This window comes from Asterias amurensis, chromosome 22 (genome assembly GCF_032118995.1).
Source record: "Asterias amurensis chromosome 22, ASM3211899v1".
Classification (NCBI taxonomy): Eukaryota; Metazoa; Echinodermata; class Asteroidea; order Forcipulatida; family Asteriidae; genus Asterias; species Asterias amurensis.
In genome coordinates, this window is record NC_092669.1 from 2973165 (window position 1) to 2991649 (window position 18485).

Genomic DNA, 18485 nt, shown 5'->3' on the forward strand with positions numbered 1-18485 from the left:
TTACTTGAGGGAGGGACGTGGCGTAACCTGGATGGGTCTTCTTTGGGTGATATCGAAGATGTAGATACCGAGATAGACCGATATCTGTTGACAAACGAGGGCAGCATATCGCACAAGGTCCGCCAGACAGTAGACCTGAAAACAACAAGGTGATCAAGATTGAGTTAGGAGTGCCTCTACTAAATAAACTCCCATCGCATACACTGCAAAATGCTAAATATTCAAAAATACACAAAATGCTAAATATTCAAAAATTCAAAAGTCTATAACAGGTTTTACAGCTTTTTACAGTAGAGAGGAAATTATTCATTAACTCTTGAACTTTAATCCTCTGCTCAATTTGAGTCCCAAGGCTCGTCGAGTTATTCACCCACCAAATAAAAACCCCCTAAACCAGTGTGACCAATGTCCGACCATCAAACTTAAAAAAATAGACGAATTAAGGTTTTCAATTAAGGGATTCGATTAGCCACAAGTTCACACACTACGCAGGTGGGGGTCGAACCACGACTTACTGTACAAACAGCAGACTTATCTTCCAAATTATAATTTGACTCACCATAGCAATCCATAGAAGTAGGCTCTCAGGTAGAGGCGTGTCAAAATACTGATTGAGAAAGAGAAGGCCTGGTCCGATGAAGACTGTATCTAAGAGATCCATCGGACTCTTGGTCATATGGGCAACCTAAGACAAAGGGAAATATCGGAATAAAAAACGATAGAATGGGTTCTTTTACATGCGTTGCACAACACATGGGACCAACGACTTAACGTCCCATCCGAAGGACGAAGCAATGGTTAAGTGTCTCGTTAAGGACACAAGTGTCACAGCTAGGTATTCGAACCCACACTCTGCTGATCAAAAACACCAGAGTTTGAATTCGGTGCTCTTAACCGCTCGGCCACGACAGTCCCAAATATATATTGAGAACCATGTTTATAGGATTTGAGGCATTGCATGGTGAGGTATCAATGTATATTTGGTTTGCGGTAACACCATGTGTGTATCTACTTGCCAGGTAGAGTTTGTTCTTAGAGAACTGTTTTGCTATATTCTACTGCCGCGGAGTAGATAATCGGGGGTTCGGGAACTGTCCTGCTTTTAACTATTACCAGGGCAGATGGTATAGAAAATAGACTTGGACTACTACTTTAGCTTACAGGATCGTAATTAACTGTACTGCCGCGGAGTCAGTTTTGAGTTGGTCTCAAGGTTTCGACTAGCTTCCTCTAGTCATCGTCAGGAGAACCATGTAACTTACCACAAGCTTGTTGATAATCTTAGCAGCAACAAAGCCGAACGTCAGAAGGTAGACGCAAGGCTGGTTCTCGTACAGACCCATGTGGGACTTTTCCTTGATGATTACTTCTAGAAGAATGACGAAGGCAATGTGGAGAGCTGGGGCAATCACGCTGGTATCCTGGAAATTGGGAAGGGTAAAATATTTGGTTTAAAAATTTACTTTATCTCAAATTACATGTTACAAAAAACAGCCTATTTAAAATATGGCATTTTAAAAATCGTTCTCCCATAACGTCATCGAAAAATAAAAACAAAATTCAGGCCTGGAAAATCATCTTTAAAAGGGAAAGTTCATTTTCATTTTGCATGCAAAGGTTACTTCCATTAGCAAATCAATGGGAAACTTTTAAAGTGGCACAAGGCCAAAACCAAGGTCAAACCAAGGTCAAACAAAGGCCATGGCCCTTTCAGGTCTGAAAAATTAACCTTTTTTGTTAAAACAGAAAACCAGCATATTTTTTGTAAACAACTATTCTGTGCCAGCAAAGAGTGCACAAACCGCCCGCCTTGCAACCATGGGCAGTGCGCCGTATTGATACCTCTCGCCACTAACCCCTGGGAGGGATGTACTGAGAAACAGCGCTGATTTGCTCAGGAAATTGGTTAGGTATTAGATGTCAAGTGCGTGCGCGCGTAGTTTTAAGATTATTGCATGTTGATCACGCCTGCATTTTTATGATACGAACACGTTTTTTAAAACAAAAACATTCTTTGAGATGAAAGACATGCTTACGCGCGTAGAAAAGATTGAATATATATGCTCATTTAAATGTCCTAGCATAAAGCACATTTAAATTTGTCAATTCCAGGGGTTATGCTCGAGAAAGGCATGCTGGGAATAAAATGGCGCGGCGAGATCGATCACCCCTGGGAACGAGGTTGGCTAACCGCACTCGAACATGTTACACACTGTAACTTACTGCAACGGTAGATCCATCCTTTCCTTTGCCTCCACCACCGAAGATAACTAACGTGTAGTTGAAGAATGAAACTACTGCCATAAGTACTCCACCTAGGAACACGAGGACCTTCAGTTCCAGACCGAAGACCTACAAAATAAAAATAATATATAGGATTTGAGGCATTGCATGGCGAGGTATCAATATATATTTGGTTTGCGGTAACTTCTTGTGTGTGTCTACTTGCCAGGTAGAGTTTGTTCTTAGAGAACTGTCTTGCTTAAAGGAACACGTTGCCTTGGATCGGACGATTTGGTCTATAACTGAGCGTTTGTAACCGTTTTTTTATAAAATGCATATGGTTAGAAAGATGTTTTAAAAGTAGAATACAATTATCCACACAAGTTTGCCTCAAAATTGTGTGGTTTTCCTTTTACTGTACGAACTAACACGGTCGGCCATTTATGGGAGTAAAAAATGTGACTCCCATAAATGGCCGACAGAGTTAGTCGAAGAGGTAAAAGGAAAACCGTGCAATTTCGAGGCATGTTTGTGTGGATCATTGCATTCTACTTTTACAACATCTTTCTACCCATGCATTTTATAAAAAACAGTTACAAACGCTTTTCAAAGACCAACTCGTCTGATCCAAGGCAACGTGTTCCTTTAATTCTACTACCGAGAACCATATAAACAAACTAGAGATATGGGAATGCCATAGTCAATATAGAGGTTTGAGGTTTCGATTGACGTTTCTGACATAACCTACCTCTGACGCACATTACTATATTGGATAGAGATAAATATTGCGCATTTTGTACTAAAAACAACTGGTATCATTCTGTTACCTTCAAAGCCCAAATCTGTGGTCCGAAGAATGCTGATATAAAGAAGATGGAGCATATCACTAGCTGTGATTCTGTCACATCAAATCTGAGAAGTAAAAAAAACAAATTAAACATCACTTTTGACCCTCCTACTGTCTGACCGTTCGATATCATTCACTGGTTTTGAAGGATGAACTATGGCATCATGTGGGAAAGGCCCATACATAATCAATAGTCAACCCTCCTACTGTCTGACCATTAAATATTATCTACTGTCAGGACTGTGGTGTTGGAAGATATCATGTGGTGAATACGGCAAAATAGTCCACATTTAACCCTCCTACTGTCTGATCATTCAATATGAGCCCTCTGATGTGAGGTGATCTTTCATAAAAAAAACAATAAGACATAAAAAAGCAAGAATTACACAGTTTATAATTTGATAAAATACTAATAACAACTGATTAAGCTTGGTGGACGGTTCCTTCAGTTACCCGGTTCAACTCGAGTTCAAAATTGAGAACCAGACCCGCGGGGCCACTCTTCTGAGGAACCGAGTACCCGCTTTCGTCGGTTCTGATTTCAGAAGACTCAGTTCCAATAAAAAACCGAGCCCATACCGTTCTGTATTTCCGGTTAAAATAGGTTGGATCTTTGTGCGTGTACAATGTATGCTCTGACCGAGACTGCTTATGTTTTTTTATCGAACTAATGGAACCGGTTACAACTCAGAACCAAGTCTTTTTTTCAGAACCAACCCGAGTCCGAAATTTCTGGAACTGCCCAAGCTTACAACTGATTAACACAAACTGCTGAGGTCTGAAATGACTAGATGTTATCACTCACTTTCCAAACTGAAGTGTTCCGGATACGTAAGTTTGCCAGTGGGCCCCATAAAACATAAACATAGATAGCACTGAAGTAACGAAGTAAAGCTCTGCCCATTCTCCTAGCTGCATCGCGATACTGAACTCAATGGACACAAACACTGCAATAGAACAAAGAGGAAGAGACAAAGTTATACATATTGACGGAAGTATAACAAGCAAAATGGCATGTCATGGCCGAGCGGTTAAGAACACTGGATTCAAACTCTGGTGTTTTTGATCAGCAGAGTGTGGGTTCTTTTTGAGTCTGATTTTGTTATCAAATTGAAACTTATTAATTTCTCTCCCTATGAAGTAGACTGTGACCATTGACCAACAGAAAAGATGAGTTCGAGTCCTTGTCGTGACACCTATGCCTTATAGGTACATGGGTCGATGTCACAAAGAGTTAGGACTAGTCCTAACTTAGGACTAGTCCTAGAAGATATACAAATTGCATGGATAGTCCTAAGTTAGGACGAGTAACTGGTCCTAACTCAAGATAAGACTAGTCCTAACTCTTTGTGAAATCCACCTCTGAACACTTTTGGTAATTGTCATAGACCAGTCTTCCGACTTGGTGTATCCCAACATAAGCATAAAATAACAAGCCTGTAAAAACTTGAGCTCCATTGGTCATCGAAGTTGCGAGAAAATGATGAAAAAAAACCCACCCTTGTTGGACGAATTTGTGCGCTTTCAGATGGGAATAAAAGTACATCTTTCTCAAAATCTACGCTACATGTACTTCAGAGGGAGCCGATTTTCACAATGTTTTATACTATCAACAGCTCTGCAATGCTTGTTACCAAGTAAGTTTTTAAGTTAATATTTGTTTTGAGTAATTACCAACCGTGTACCTTCCCTTTAACAAGACACTTAACAATGGTGCTTCGTCTAATTCAAGGTAACGTTCTTCCGTAAGGTGAATCTTTGTAGGCCTGGGCGACTAGTGAAACTTTATTACTCGACTAAATGTGTGGACTCAAATAGTCGCGACTTGGAAAATAGTTGTGACTAATTTTTAGTTATCAAGATGCATTGCGTCATAATGTTTGCGGCAGGAACAATAGTAATAATCAGGCTGAACACTGATGTCTGATGTTCGCGACTATGTTTGAAGTAGTCGTGGCGGCTTGATTGATAGAGTAAATGAAAAACGGTAGTCACGACTCGACTTAGAAATCAACAGTAAACTAGTCGCCCAGGCCTGAATCTTAGAGCTCTATGAAATAGAACTCAGGTGGCGTGTGTTGTTGTTGTAAGGTTAGATGGAGTGGGTGATAGGGTTGAAGGGGAGGGGAAAAATTACCAATAGAGACAGAGTCACATCCGTGGTCAAACAGCTCCCCCAACGGAGTGCTGGTCTGGGTCCGTCTAGCTTGCTTCCCATCAATGGCATCAAGAGATTGATATATAAAAAGGGTCAACGCAGCAACGATGTACGCCCAGCTTGGTGCCTGGAAAATGTTGCAAAATTTAATTTCATTTATTATAACTTTTTAATTCATTTGAATTTTGATACTCATTAGCAGATATCCGCCATATTTTTTAAAAAGAACAGATAAAAATTGTTTTTATGGTTTCATGCTAGTTAAAATTACAATTACACGGTTCATGACAACAACATAACAAATAGGCCTAGGGACAAACAAGTAAACTTAAACCTAGTGCCTTTATTTAAAGTCACTTTTCTTAAATTTTTCTTTGTATCATTTAAATTTGTTATCGTAATTTTCTAATGAATTTTTAATTGATTTAATGTAAATTCAGTTAGAGGCAATTCAACAAGAATGTTTGACTTTGTGTGATTGTTTTTTGTACTTTTATTTGACAAAAGAAGGACAAGTTTTCGTATCACCCCGCAAATTTGCAATTATAGTCCCAGAGCCTAATTTACCTTAATAATTATATCCCTTTTTGTGAAAATGAGTGAAAAGGTGGTGGCGTGATACGGAAAAATAGCCCTTTTAAAAAAAATCGAAATAATATTTTATAATAGGCCTGTTAATTATTTAATCATAATAAATAGTAGTAGGCCCCTAATTTATTATTATTATAATTAATATATATTATTATTTATTTTTTATTATTATCAAAAATATATAAAATTCAACAAGAATATAACAAATAAACAATGATTATTGATAATGAATCTATTTTGTTTTGCTAATTCTAATATTAGTCTCACAATTTTATTTGTACATTGTATAAAATGTCAGCAACTCACCTGTTCTTTCCCCGTTGGACAAAACAACATGAGAATCAAAGCTCCAATGACATTAGCAGTTAACCCAACAATCGTGATTGTGTTTGGTGCTATGGTTTTAGGAACCTGCTCGATCAACCACCTCCAAAAAACCTGCATCAAGGGGTCACAAACCGAGCTCCCTTCCGCACTGTATTTGTGCTCCTTTAGCCTTTTTAACTGGCTCTGTGAGAGCAGATCAGGAGTTGTAACATGATTAACAAGACTTTGAAGTAACGACGACATTTTTGACCGTTTAGGAGGCCGGTTTTTGGTCCCGAACTCGGTTGCACTTGTTTCGGTAATTTCTACAGTTTTTTCTGACATGTCGTCTATTGGTCTGGTCTCCATTACAATGGGTGATGATTTAGTGTGTGAATTTATGGCAAAGGTTGCGTCTGCTGTGCATGGGTACCACACTATGTTTTTGTTGAGATTTTTTTAGAATGGTTCTCAACCACATATTATGTGTAGATTGCGTTAAACGAGCCTGGGTATCTTGTCAAGGTTAAGCGGGCGGTAGAGGGCGGCCTTGACGTAAGCAGAGCTATAAACGTTCTACGACCGTCATTCTTTCTCAGTCTACTCCGGGCGGATGACCGGTGCTGTCGAAGGACTGAATGGTCTATGGCTGACGGCTGAGGTGCTGAGGGGCTGAGAGGCTAAGGGGCTGAGGGGCTGAGGGGCTGAGGGGCTTAGGGGCTGAGGGGCTGAGGGGCGATGAGGGGCTGAGGGGCTGAGGGGGCGATGAGGGGCTGAGGGGCTGAGGGGCTGAGGGGCTGAGGGGCGATGAGGGGCGATGAGGGGCTGAGGGGCGATGAGGGGCTGAGGGGCTGAGGGGCGATGAAGGGCTGAGGGCCGGCTGAGGGGCGATGAGGGGCTGAGGGGCTGAGGGGCGATGAGGGGCTGAGGGGCGATGAGGGGCTGAGGGGCTGAGGGGCTGAGGGGCGATGAGGGGCTGAGGGGCGATGAGGGGATGAGGGGCTGAGGGGCTGAGGGGCGATGAGTGGCTGAGGGGCGATGAGGGGCCGAGGGAATGAGGGGGGTGGGGGTGAGGGGGTGAGGGGCGCTGAAGGGCTGAGGGGGCTGAATGCTGAATGGATGAGGGGCTGGGGCGCTTAAGGGCTGAGAGTAGGGGGTGGGGTGAGTGAGGGGCTGACTGATGGGCTAGAGGGGCTGAGGGGCTGAGCGGGCTATATGGGCTGAGGGGCTCAAAGGGCTCAGGGGTGTTGAAGGGCTGATCATGTGGGGCTTAGAAGCTGAATGGGTGAGGGCGAGGCTAGAGGGGCTGGGCGCTAAAAGGCTGAGAGTAGGTGGGGGTGAGGGGCTGACTGATGGGATAGCTGGGGCTGACTGAGGCTGAGGGGCTAAGGGGCTGACTGAGGAGCTGAGGGGCTAGGGGGCTAGGGGTCTGGGGCTGAGGGGCTAAGGGGCTGAGGGCTGAGGTAGGGCTGATGGGTTGCCTCCTGTGAGGGGCTCTCAGGAGAGGGGTTGAGGGACTGCTGATGGGTTGATGGGCTGAGGAGCTGAGGGTCAGGCTGAGGGGCCGAGTGGTCGACTCCTGAGGGGCTGATGGGCGGGGGGGGGGGTGGGGGTGGGGGTGATGGGTTGATGGGCTGAGGGGCGCTGAAGGGCTGATGGGGGCTGAGGAGGGATAGGGGCTAAGGGGATGAGGGGTTGACTCCTGAGGGGCTGAAGGGGGGGGGGGGTCGAGGGTCCGATTAGCTGAGGGGCGCTAAAGGGCTGACTGAGGGGTTGCTTGGGTTGAGATGCTAAGGGAAAGAGCGGCTAATGGACTAACAGGGCTAAGGGCTGAGGGGATTATGGACTTGGGGGCTGAGGGGCTGAGGGGCTGAGGGGCTGAGGGACTGAGTGACTAAAGAGGCTGATGGGCTGGGGGGGGGGGGGGCTAAGGGCTGAGGGCCAAGGGACTGAGTGGCTGAGGGACTGAGGAACTAAAGGGCTGGGGTGGCTACGGGCTGAGGGGGGCCGCTGGGGGGCTGATGAGGGGCTAAGGGACTGGGGCTGAGGGGCTGGGGGGCTAGTAGCAACTGATGGGCTGATGAAGGGGGCTAATGGGCTGAGAGGCTGAATAACTAAGGGGCTAAGAAGAGGGCTGAGGGGCTGAGAACTAAGGGGCTAAGGGGCTGAGGGGTTAAGGGCTAAGGGGCTAAGGGGGTTGAGAAGCTAAGAGATTGAGGGACTGTATGAAGGGCTGAGGGGTTGAGGGGCCGAGGGGCCGAGGGGCTGAGGGGGCGCTCAAGGGATGATGGTGGGCTAAGGGACTGGGGGCTGAAGCCTTAAGGGGCTGAGGGTTTAAGGAACTGAGGGGCTGAAGCGCTAAGACGGGACCGAAGAGAGCTGAAGGGCTGAGAGTCTGAGGAGCAAGGGACTGAGGGGCTTAGGGGCTGAGGGGCTGAGGAGCTGGGGGCTGAGGGGTTGAGGAGCTGAGCGGGATGAGGGGTTGAGGGGCTAGGCGGGTGAGGGACTGAGGGGCCAAGGGGCTGAGAGAGGCTGATGAGGGAACTGAGGGGCTGAGGGGCGCTGAAGGGCTGGGGTGGGGGAGGGGTAAGGGGTGAGGCTGACCATACAATCTTAAAGGCAGTGGACACTATTGGTAATTACTCAAAATAATTATTAGCATAAAACATTTCTTGGTGACGAGTAAGGGGGAGAGGTTGGTGGTATAAAACATTGTGGGAAACAGCTCCCTCTGAAGTGCTATAGTTTTCGAGAAAGAAGTAATTTTCCACGAATTTGATTTCGAGATCTCAGGTTTAGAACTTGAGGTCTCGAAATCAACCATCTAAACGCACACAACTTCGTGTGACAAGGGTGTTTTCTTCTTTCATTATTATCTCGCAACTTTGATGACCGATTGAGCTCAAATTTTGAGCTCAGGTTTGTTATTTTATGCATATGTTGAGATACACCAACTTTGAAGACTAGTCTTTGACAGTTACCAATAGTGTCCACTGCCTTTAAAACAATCTTTAATATTAAAAAAAAAATGTAGCTAGCCTTTTCTTTAGTTGGGGTTGGACAAAGAGTGATAGACTCTCTACCAGCGCTCTACTGACTGAGCTATCTAGCCCATGATGGCAGTCTCCAATTTTTTTAATTATTTTTAATCGGATCCATATCTTTGTTCAGGCGCGCCAGCATGCAGTCACCATGGAACCGTTAACTGCTTAAAGCCATGGATCACAGCCAAATAAATTACGATTTTTTTCCCCCCTCCAAAAAATAATGACTGAGGTCAAGGGGTAAAAAAAGAAAAGAAAAAAAAAACACTATGGATTTATAGAGTCTGAACTACATCTTCATCAGCACTTTACATCAATAAAACAGCTTAGTCTAACATCTGCGACATCTATAGGCTTCAGAAAAAAACTGCTTTTCAAGGAGAAAACATAATAGATACCTCTTTTTCGTCTTAAGAGTTTCTGACTGTTTGAAAGAATCAACCACCCACTACATTTAAAGCTGTTTTGTTTCAGTTTGTTTAGAAAAGCCAAGGTCAAGAGAGACCATGCAACCGTGTTTAGAGAAAGGTTTAGACGTCTTTATAGCGAGCTCTTGCGTGCATTAGTCTTCAAGATGTCTGTTTTAAAGCTATTGGACCCTTTCGGTTCAGAAAAAAAAATAAAAGTTCACAGATTTACACATAACTTAAGGGTTTACAGAAGGCAATGGTGAAAGACTTCTCTTGAAATATTATTCCATGAAATGCTTTCCTTTTTGAGAAAACAGCAAAAAAATATAAATTCTCGTTAACGAGAATTACAGATTTGTTTTAAACACATGTCATGACACGGCGAAACGCGCGGAAACAAGGGTGGGTTTTTCCGTTGTTTTCTCCCGACTCCGATGACCGATTGAGCCTAAATTTTCACAGGTTTGTTATTTGATGTAGGTGTTGTGGTACACTAAGTGTGGGCCTTGGACAACACTGTTTACCGAAAGGGTCCAATGGCTTTAAAGGCACTGGACATATTTGGTCTATTGTTTTCAAAGACCAGTATTGTTTTCTCCATTGTCAGTTTCCAAGTAAGTTGTTTATGCTCACAATTATTTTGACTATTAACAAATAGTGTCCAGTGCCTTTAAACCCCGTAGTCATTTTATTTTGTATTGCATGAGCAAGGGATTTTGAGGGTACATTATGTTCAAATTTTTATTTTGTACAAAACATTCTCAATTGAATATTTATCAAGGTTATCTTCCATTAAAACCTTCATCAAATACAAGGTCATCATATAAAGCCTCACTTGATAACGAGCAATGGGGAGAGGTTGATAGTTACAAAACATTGTGAGAAACGGCTACCTCTGAAATAATGTAGTTTTCGAGAAAGAAGTAATTTTCAATGAATTTGATTTCGAGACCTCAGACTTAGAAGTTGAGGTCTCGAAATCAAGCATCTGAAAGCACACCCAACTGCGTGGGACAAGGGTGTTTTTTCTTTCATAGTTTATCTCGCCACTCCGACGACCATCGAGCTCAAAATTACACGGGTTTGTTATTTAAAGCATATGTTGAGATACATCAAGTGAGAAGACTGGTCTTTGACAATTTATTACCAATAGTTTCTAGAAATTGGTTCTCTTCAAAGCACACAAGTGTTTCCACATTGTCAATGCTGTGCCTTAGCTCATGTCGGGTTAAAAAAAAACACTTGCATTTTCAGCATAACTAAGAAGAAGTTTTTAATTCGGTTAAAGTGTCTATACATAGTTTTGTTTTGTTTCTTACTAATACGTCGTCCGTGACGTCATAACCAAATCAACGTATGACGTGTAAGGTCATCGATGACATCACAGCAAATATCGATCAATAAGTCCACGCACCAATACTTTCTCACCATGCGCATGCGCGAAACAACCTCCTCCCCTGGGAAATCAACACTTATGGTTTGAATAGATTACAGGGGAACGATAATAATATTAACCCCCTCCCCAAGGTTTTTGGGGTGTGACTATGTAATATTTGTTGTACCTAGGGCCACGCGCCACAAAATGCACTTATATAAAAAAGGCGGGAAATCTGTGAGTCTAATAGTCCAGAACAAACGTTTGGGACAGGAGCAGTCGAGCCTACGCCACAACTTACATCATCTTATAGAATAGAAGAAAGACAACAGCAACATCTTCCCGTAGTCTTGACCACTCCGCTTTTCTCAGAACTTTCTCCATCGAGGTGGCTGGAAAAAGCGACGCAAGAGGGCTTTCGAGTTTGTCAGGTTGGTGTCATTTTCTTGTCTCCAATCGCAACCTGTATTAATTGAGAGAAATAAATAACATGTAATTTTAATTTGTCTCACAAGATTATGCAATTTTTGTTGTTTGAACTGGTATATGTTTCTCAGCCACTCAATGGTCAAATTTCATCAGCGGAATAAAAAAAATCATACTTATAGACAGTTATTAGCAAAGCGAATTAGCCAATACTTGAGCCCAGTGGTGGATTTAATAAAGATTTAAGACTAGTCTTATCTCGAGTTAGGATGAGTGCTCGTTCTAACTTTAATAGGACTAGCCTTAAGTTTATAATAACGAAGTGTCAAGTTAGGTCTATCTTTTTGAAGTCGACACCGCCGCCCGTCCATGGGGAAACAGCCTACCACGAAAATTAGACCTGTTTTTACAAGACGATTTCTTCGTTGACTGATGTTTTTTAATTTTTTTATATTATTTTATATTTGAGAGTTTACAAGGCATATTATGTACAAATATATATCATATTTTTGTCCCTTTTTACACATTTGTCTCTTTTTGTATGGCCACTGCCTGCTTATCTCTGTATTATCCTACTTTTCTCAAAATATTCATTTTATCAAATTTGTCATAATTATGAGAGGACTGTCCATGTTCTTAACGGCTCGACGTGTCAGCTTGTCCCTCAAAGGAACACGTTGCCTCGGGTCGAGTTGGTCTTTGAAAAGCGTTGGTAACAGTTTGTTATAAAATGCATTATGATTAGAAAGATATTTTAAAAGTGGAATATAATGATGCACACAAGTGTCACTCGAAATTCCGTGGTTTTCCTTTTACCTCGTCGACTAGCACGGTCGGCCATTTATGGGAGTCAAATTGTTGACTCCCATAAATGGCCGACCGTGTTAGTTCGCAAAGTAACAGTAAAAACCACTCAATTTCGAGGTATATTTGTGTGGATAATTGTATTCTACTTTTAAAACATCTTTCTTGCCATGCATTTTATAACAAACGGTTACAAACGCTTTTCAAAGACCAACTCGTCCGATCCAAGGAAAAGGGTTCCTTTAAGCTGTCCCTTGGAACAACCATCTACTATAGTTCGAAAATACCCGATGTCCGATCGATAAACTAAGTTATCCTGATATTTGCGGGAGCGACTTATTGATCAGTATTGTGTTTGTTATAGGTTATCGAACATGGACTCAGTGTTGTCTCTGGGTTAATTAATGTTATACGTGTCAGCCCAGTTCATACTTCCTGAGTCTGCAAAATGTTGTGGTATGACTTTTGACTTCGGAAAATTAACTGGCAATGGAAATTTGCAACAGTTTGAAATAAAAAATGTGCTCAACCCCTGCCAAGGATTCGCTGCGAAAACAGCCGTTTGACGTCATAAGTCGCAAGGTTGCATTTGCATTCGCAGAAAGTATGAACCAGTGCCAAATTTCATAGAGCTATACAGCGGAAAGTATTGTTTTAACAGTTTAATGTTTGCAAAACAAAGATGTGTGTCAAATAATATTATGTCTACACATTCATACCGAGAACCTTTACAAAAGGGAGCCAGGAAAAATGAAATACCGGGGAAAGTTATTGGTTAGCTTCGTTTACCAGAAAGGGACTTCGCTAGGAGCCAAACAATGGGATGTTGTCGTTACACCATTTACAAACATAAAAACCTTTAGGCCTATGCTAAGAATACCCAAAATAAAAACAGTGATTGCATCAAACCTGTAAATTCAAGACACTGGACACTATTGGTAATTGTCAAAGACCAGCCTGCTCTTGCTGAATCTCAACATATGCATAAAATAACAAACCTGTGAAAATTTAAGCTCAATCGGTCATCAAAGTTGGGAGATAATAGTGAAAGAAAAAACACTCTTGTCACACGGAGTTGTGCGCTTTCCGCAGATGTTTGATTTCGAAACCTCAAATTCTATAAATCGGTTCCCGAAATCAAATTCGATGAAAATTACATATTTTTTTCAAAAAACTACGTTACTTCAGAGGGAGCCGTTTCTCAAACTGTTTTATACTACCAACCTCTCCCATTACTCGTTCCCAAGTAAGGTTTTGCACAGTGCTAATAATTAGTTTGAGTATATTACCAATATTGACCACTGCCTTTAAACCTGATAGTTTTTCTAATTATTCACAGTTGCCCTAAACTGAGATCCCCACTCCACATTTCTCTCCGCCCTCCCTTCCTCAAGATTTAGTCTGAATCAGCTTGTAGAAACTAGAACAGTAAATGGGCCGTGTTGGCCTATCTAAATCCAATCTCCCCAACCCGTGTTTATTTATAGCCCGTTTTTGTGTAGTTCATGTTGTTGGAATCTTGCGAAGCTATTAGTAACACTGCGTGTACGGTATGCGGCTAGCCTCCGTTCGAGTACCTAAGTGAGAATATACGTGCTACTCAAGATTACTCTTTAGTTTGGCTTTTTCAACTGGAACTTTAAAGCCTTAAAAACATATAAAAAAAAAAAAAAAAAAAAAAAAAAAAAAAAAAACCGCCAATACAAACTAAATGATCTGTTCCGTTGAATTTACAACAAACAAATTACTCTAAGACCCAAACCCTCCCCCAAAACAACAACAACAACAACAACAACAACAACACCCAAAAAATAAAAATAACAAAAGAGAGAAAAAAGCCAGAAGGCCTACACAAGATGATGCAAGCCAATACTTCTCAAAGTTGCTAAAAAGACGTAGAAACAATAGTTATTGTCATCAGCAGCAACATCAACAAACGTCAGCAGAAGCGGCAACAACGTCATAAACGACAATACATCTCTCTCTTTTGTTCTTCAAAATCATGTCCCCTTTAGGTTCTTAAAGACATTGGACACTAATGGTAATTGTCAAAGACCAGTCTTCTCACTTGGTGTATCTGAACATTATGCATATACAATAACAAACCTGTGAAAATTTGAGCTCAATCATGCAGTCTTCGCAGTTGGGAGATAATAATGAAAGAAAAAAACATCATTATAACACGAAGATGGTGCTTTCAGATGCTTGATTTCGAGACCTCACATTCCAAATCTGAGGTCTCGAAATCAAATTCGTGGAAAATTACTTCTTTCTCGGAAACTAGGCCACTTCAGAGGGAGCTGTTTCTCACAATGTTTTACACCACCAACCTCTCCCCATTACTCGTTACCGAGTAAAGTTTTATGTTAATAATTATTTTGAGTAATTACCAATAGTGTCCACTGCCTTTAATTGGTCATTTGTACATTGTGTACATGGTTGTGGCTGAAATGACAATATGTTCTTGCATGTACTTTATACGCATCTCTTAATATGTATGCATGACGTCATAGTTCGTACCCAAAATGAGGCTATGGCGCACGTCCCCGATCACTTGCAGTGGCTGCGCCCATCGCCTCGTTTTAAGTTAGTATTGTGACGTACCCCACGCATAAAATCATATTAAGAGAGGCGTATGGTAGGTGTTTGGGCAAAATGTGGTTGATTGTAATTACGCTAATTAGCATAAATATTTGCATTTACGGAAAGTCCGTAAAATAACGGCGAAATTTCACTTTAACGGCAAACTATGGACCTTTTCAGCGGTGTAGACCAATGACCTGAACTCTGGCACTTTTTGGAGTAATCTTAATCCCCGATAAGACGATCAATAGGGTTGGATTTAACAGATTGGAAACAAGAAGATTTAGGTGCTACTTAGCGATTTACACTTTTCGATTTCTACGATTTGTCGAGATACGAGAAAAATATCGGCCATGTCGTGGAAAATAATTTATGAGTTTTTAAAGTAAACTAAAGATTTAGAGCGAGTTTGTATCTCGAATAAAACTTCACAAAAGAGTTTTTATTGTTTAGTTTTATCGCTAAAACGTTTTTTTTTCAGCCAAAGTAACAAAGCTCTTTACGAAAGAAAAGGACTTAAGATTAAATTAGGCCGTTTAAAGTTAAGAGCAAAATGAATTTTTTACAAAATGCTCAAAGAATTAGGTTTCCAAGACTTCAAAGAAAGTTGCGTCGGTTGTTTTGTTGTAATGGAAGCGCTTTAGACACTGGACACTGGTAATTGTCAAAGACAGTCTTCTCACTTGGTGTACCTCACGATATGCATACAATAACAAACCTGTGAACATTTTAGCTCAATTGGTCGTCGAAGTTGCGAGATAAATATGAAAGAAAAAAACCTTGTCACATGAAGTTGTGTGCTTTCAGATGCATGATTTCGAGATCTCAAATTCTAAATCTGAGGTCTCGAAATCAAATTCGTGGAAAATTACTTCTTTCTCGAAAACTACATTGCTTCAGAGGGAGCCGTTTTTCGCAATGTTTTATAACATCAACCTCTCCCCATTACTCGTATCAAGTAAGGGTTTATGATAATAATTATTTTGAGTAATTACCAATAAGTGTCCACTGCCTTTAAAATGCATTTTACAAGATTTGTTTTCCATTTTCAATTGTTCATTTTGTTTGACACACATTGTGTTTCTTAAATAACCTTTAGTGATTTGTTTCTAAAGCTATGTAAGAGTCTCCACTATACCGGAGGGGAAAAAACCCACAAATTCTAAAAAAAATTAAAAAACATCAATTGTGGCGAAAACCCTCTATCGTTTTTTTATTTTAAACGCAACCAATCTCGCTCTTAATTTAGAAAGAAAAATATGGAATTTCTCCCCAGGGGAAAACTCGTCCATGAGGATTGTACAGAAAAGAATTGGCTCCGTGAAACGGAAAAATTGTCTGATTGGTTTTGCTCTTGGTGAAACAATTCTCGCCTTTTCTGATAAAACATAATTAATGGGCCGTCGTATGTGCACTTTAAAGGGACTAGACACTATTGGTAATATTTCTCAAAACATTTGGTATAAACCGAATTCTTACTTACTAATGATTAATGGAGAGCTGTCGATAGTGTAAAACATTGTAAAACAGCTTCCTCTTGTAGATTGTTTTAAGAAAGAAGTAATTTCTCACTAAAAAATAATAAAATACTTCAGCTGAAGCCTTTTATTAGGCCCTCTGAAAGCACAACAAAGTAATGCAAAAAAGACGTTTTTTCTCTCACTATTTTTCTTCCATCTCTTGCAAATTCGATGACCAATTGAGCCCAAAATTTAGCGTCTTTTTAACATTTATAGCAACCTTTGTTTTTCTCAATCGAAGTCTGTTTTATTGTCACACACATACACAACAATAATATACAGTGAGATTCACGTGGGTTTGCGACTCTTAAAACATTTTATTTACAAAAATTGTGCAGTTCCAGGGGAGGGGGAGGGGGGGGGGGGTGACCTCCCTATCCATAAAAGCAATGTAACAATTATACAACTCGGTGTGCAAAACCATAACAGATTTATAAGTCTTTGTTGATTTGAATGTCAGTTTCATATTTTCGACCTCTATGAGATGATTCAGTTAAACAAATTCAACCTGATTTTCTAGAGTCCATTATGACTAGCCGGGAGAGGAGATATCCTTTATCAATCAAGTTTCCAGTTTTAAAAATTTCATCATCATATTTTTTTTCAGCCTCTTAGTTTTAAGTGCGAAACACACAGAGCCCCTTGTGTCTTAACACTTACTTCCACCCGGGGTTTCCATGGTAACGGAATGTCAGGCCGAATCGGATGCCTAAATCACATTTCAGGAGTTGTATAATCTTTGTGACGATAACCCGATTAAGGCTCCGGGGGTTGAAGGAGAAATTTATAGACTGGAAAAAAGAGAGACAGCGCCATGCTGAAGAGTGAGAGCGAGAAACGGGGAGGCGAACAACAATGATGTCAACCGAAGGAAGGCGTGTAGCAACGCTAACATGCCGTATATATTAATTGTATTAATTTTGGTTTTACCCATATACACTGGTGTGTGTTAGCACTGTATACTCGGTATTTTCCCGAACCTTGTGAACAAATACAGTGGCATATTTTCAGGGTGGGATTCGAACCAAACACATTTAAGGGATAGAGTGTGACACTAGTAACGCGTATAGCAACGCTAACATGCCGTATAAAATTAGTTGTATTTATTTTGGTTTCACCCATATACACTGATGTGTGTTAGCACTGTATACTTGGTACTTTCTCGAGCTCTGTGAACGGAACCAGTGGCATAACATTTCTAAAGTGGGATTCGAACCCAAGATCTTTATGAGACAGGGAGGGAGACAATTATTATTTACAATTTGTTCGATACAATTCCAGTGAAAATTTCGTCAATGCCCCCAATAGTGTCCACTGCAGTTGACGTCACCTTTTAACCACATGGACACTATTGGCACTTGGTGTATCTCAACATGTGCATAAAACAACAAACCTGTGAAAATTTGAGCTAAATCGGTCGTCGACGTTGCGAGATAATAATGCAAAACCAGTAAATAATAATAATAATAATAATAATAATAATAATAATAATAATAATAATAATAATAATAATAATAATAATAATAATAATAATAATAATAATAATAATAATAATAATAATAATAATAATAATAATAATAATAATAATAATAATAATAATAATAATAATAATAATAATAATAATAATAATAATAATAATAATAATAATAATAATAATAATAATAATAATAATAATAATAACGCACACACACTTTTGTTCCGTTCGAGACCTCACATTCTAAATCTGAGGTCTCGAAATCAATATCGCAGAAAACTACTTCTTTCTCGAAAACTTGGTTATTTAAGAGGGAGCCGTTTCTCACAATGTTTTATACTATCAACCTCTCCCCATTACTCGTTACCAAGTGAGGTTTTATGCTAATAATTTTTGTTGAGTAATTACCAATAGTGTCCACTGCCTTTAAGTGTCTGTACATTTTTTGCTGCCGACAAATTCCTGAAACTTGATGATATTTAATCAAAACTGCAACAAACTTGACCTTTTTACTGATTACGTAAAACTCACTCTTTGGAATTCACGGACCAATTTTTTTGTTAAAATCCAATGACGTCACCATCTTTCGAATTTCGCTTTGAAAAGAGTATCTTATCAAATCATAGCCGTACAAAACTTAAAGGTTAAAAGCCTTTCCGTTCCCCATATTTCATAACAACCCTCTTTTGAAAAATGAATGCATCACAAAACCGACTTGACCTAG

General features: G+C 40.5%; 2 protein-coding genes across 2 annotated transcripts in view; one reads left to right on the forward strand and one right to left on the reverse strand.

The window, feature by feature from the left end:
• Positions 1–6478, reverse strand: part of LOC139953953 (choline/ethanolaminephosphotransferase 1-like) — a 36194-nt gene extending 29716 nt beyond the window's left edge. Inside the window, exons 1-8 of the mRNA XM_071953563.1 lie at positions 6126–6478; positions 5208–5355; positions 3876–4017; positions 3051–3135; positions 2224–2352; positions 1263–1421; positions 560–685; positions 5–135 (exon numbers count right to left, since the gene is read on the reverse strand). Coding sequence (XP_071809664.1) covers positions 5–135; positions 560–685; positions 1263–1421; positions 2224–2352; positions 3051–3135; positions 3876–4017; positions 5208–5355; positions 6126–6470 — 1265 coding nt within the window. The 5' untranslated portion in view covers positions 6471–6478. The remainder of the gene's footprint in view (positions 1–4; positions 136–559; positions 686–1262; positions 1422–2223; positions 2353–3050; positions 3136–3875; positions 4018–5207; positions 5356–6125) is intronic.
• Positions 6479–11246: 4768 nt separating this feature from the next.
• LOC139953955 (uncharacterized) overlaps positions 11247–18485 on the forward strand; it is a 56552-nt gene continuing 49313 nt past the window's right edge. The window contains exon 1 of the mRNA XM_071953566.1: positions 11247–11385. The gene's annotated coding sequence lies outside the window, so the exon portion shown is untranslated. The remainder of the gene's footprint in view (positions 11386–18485) is intronic.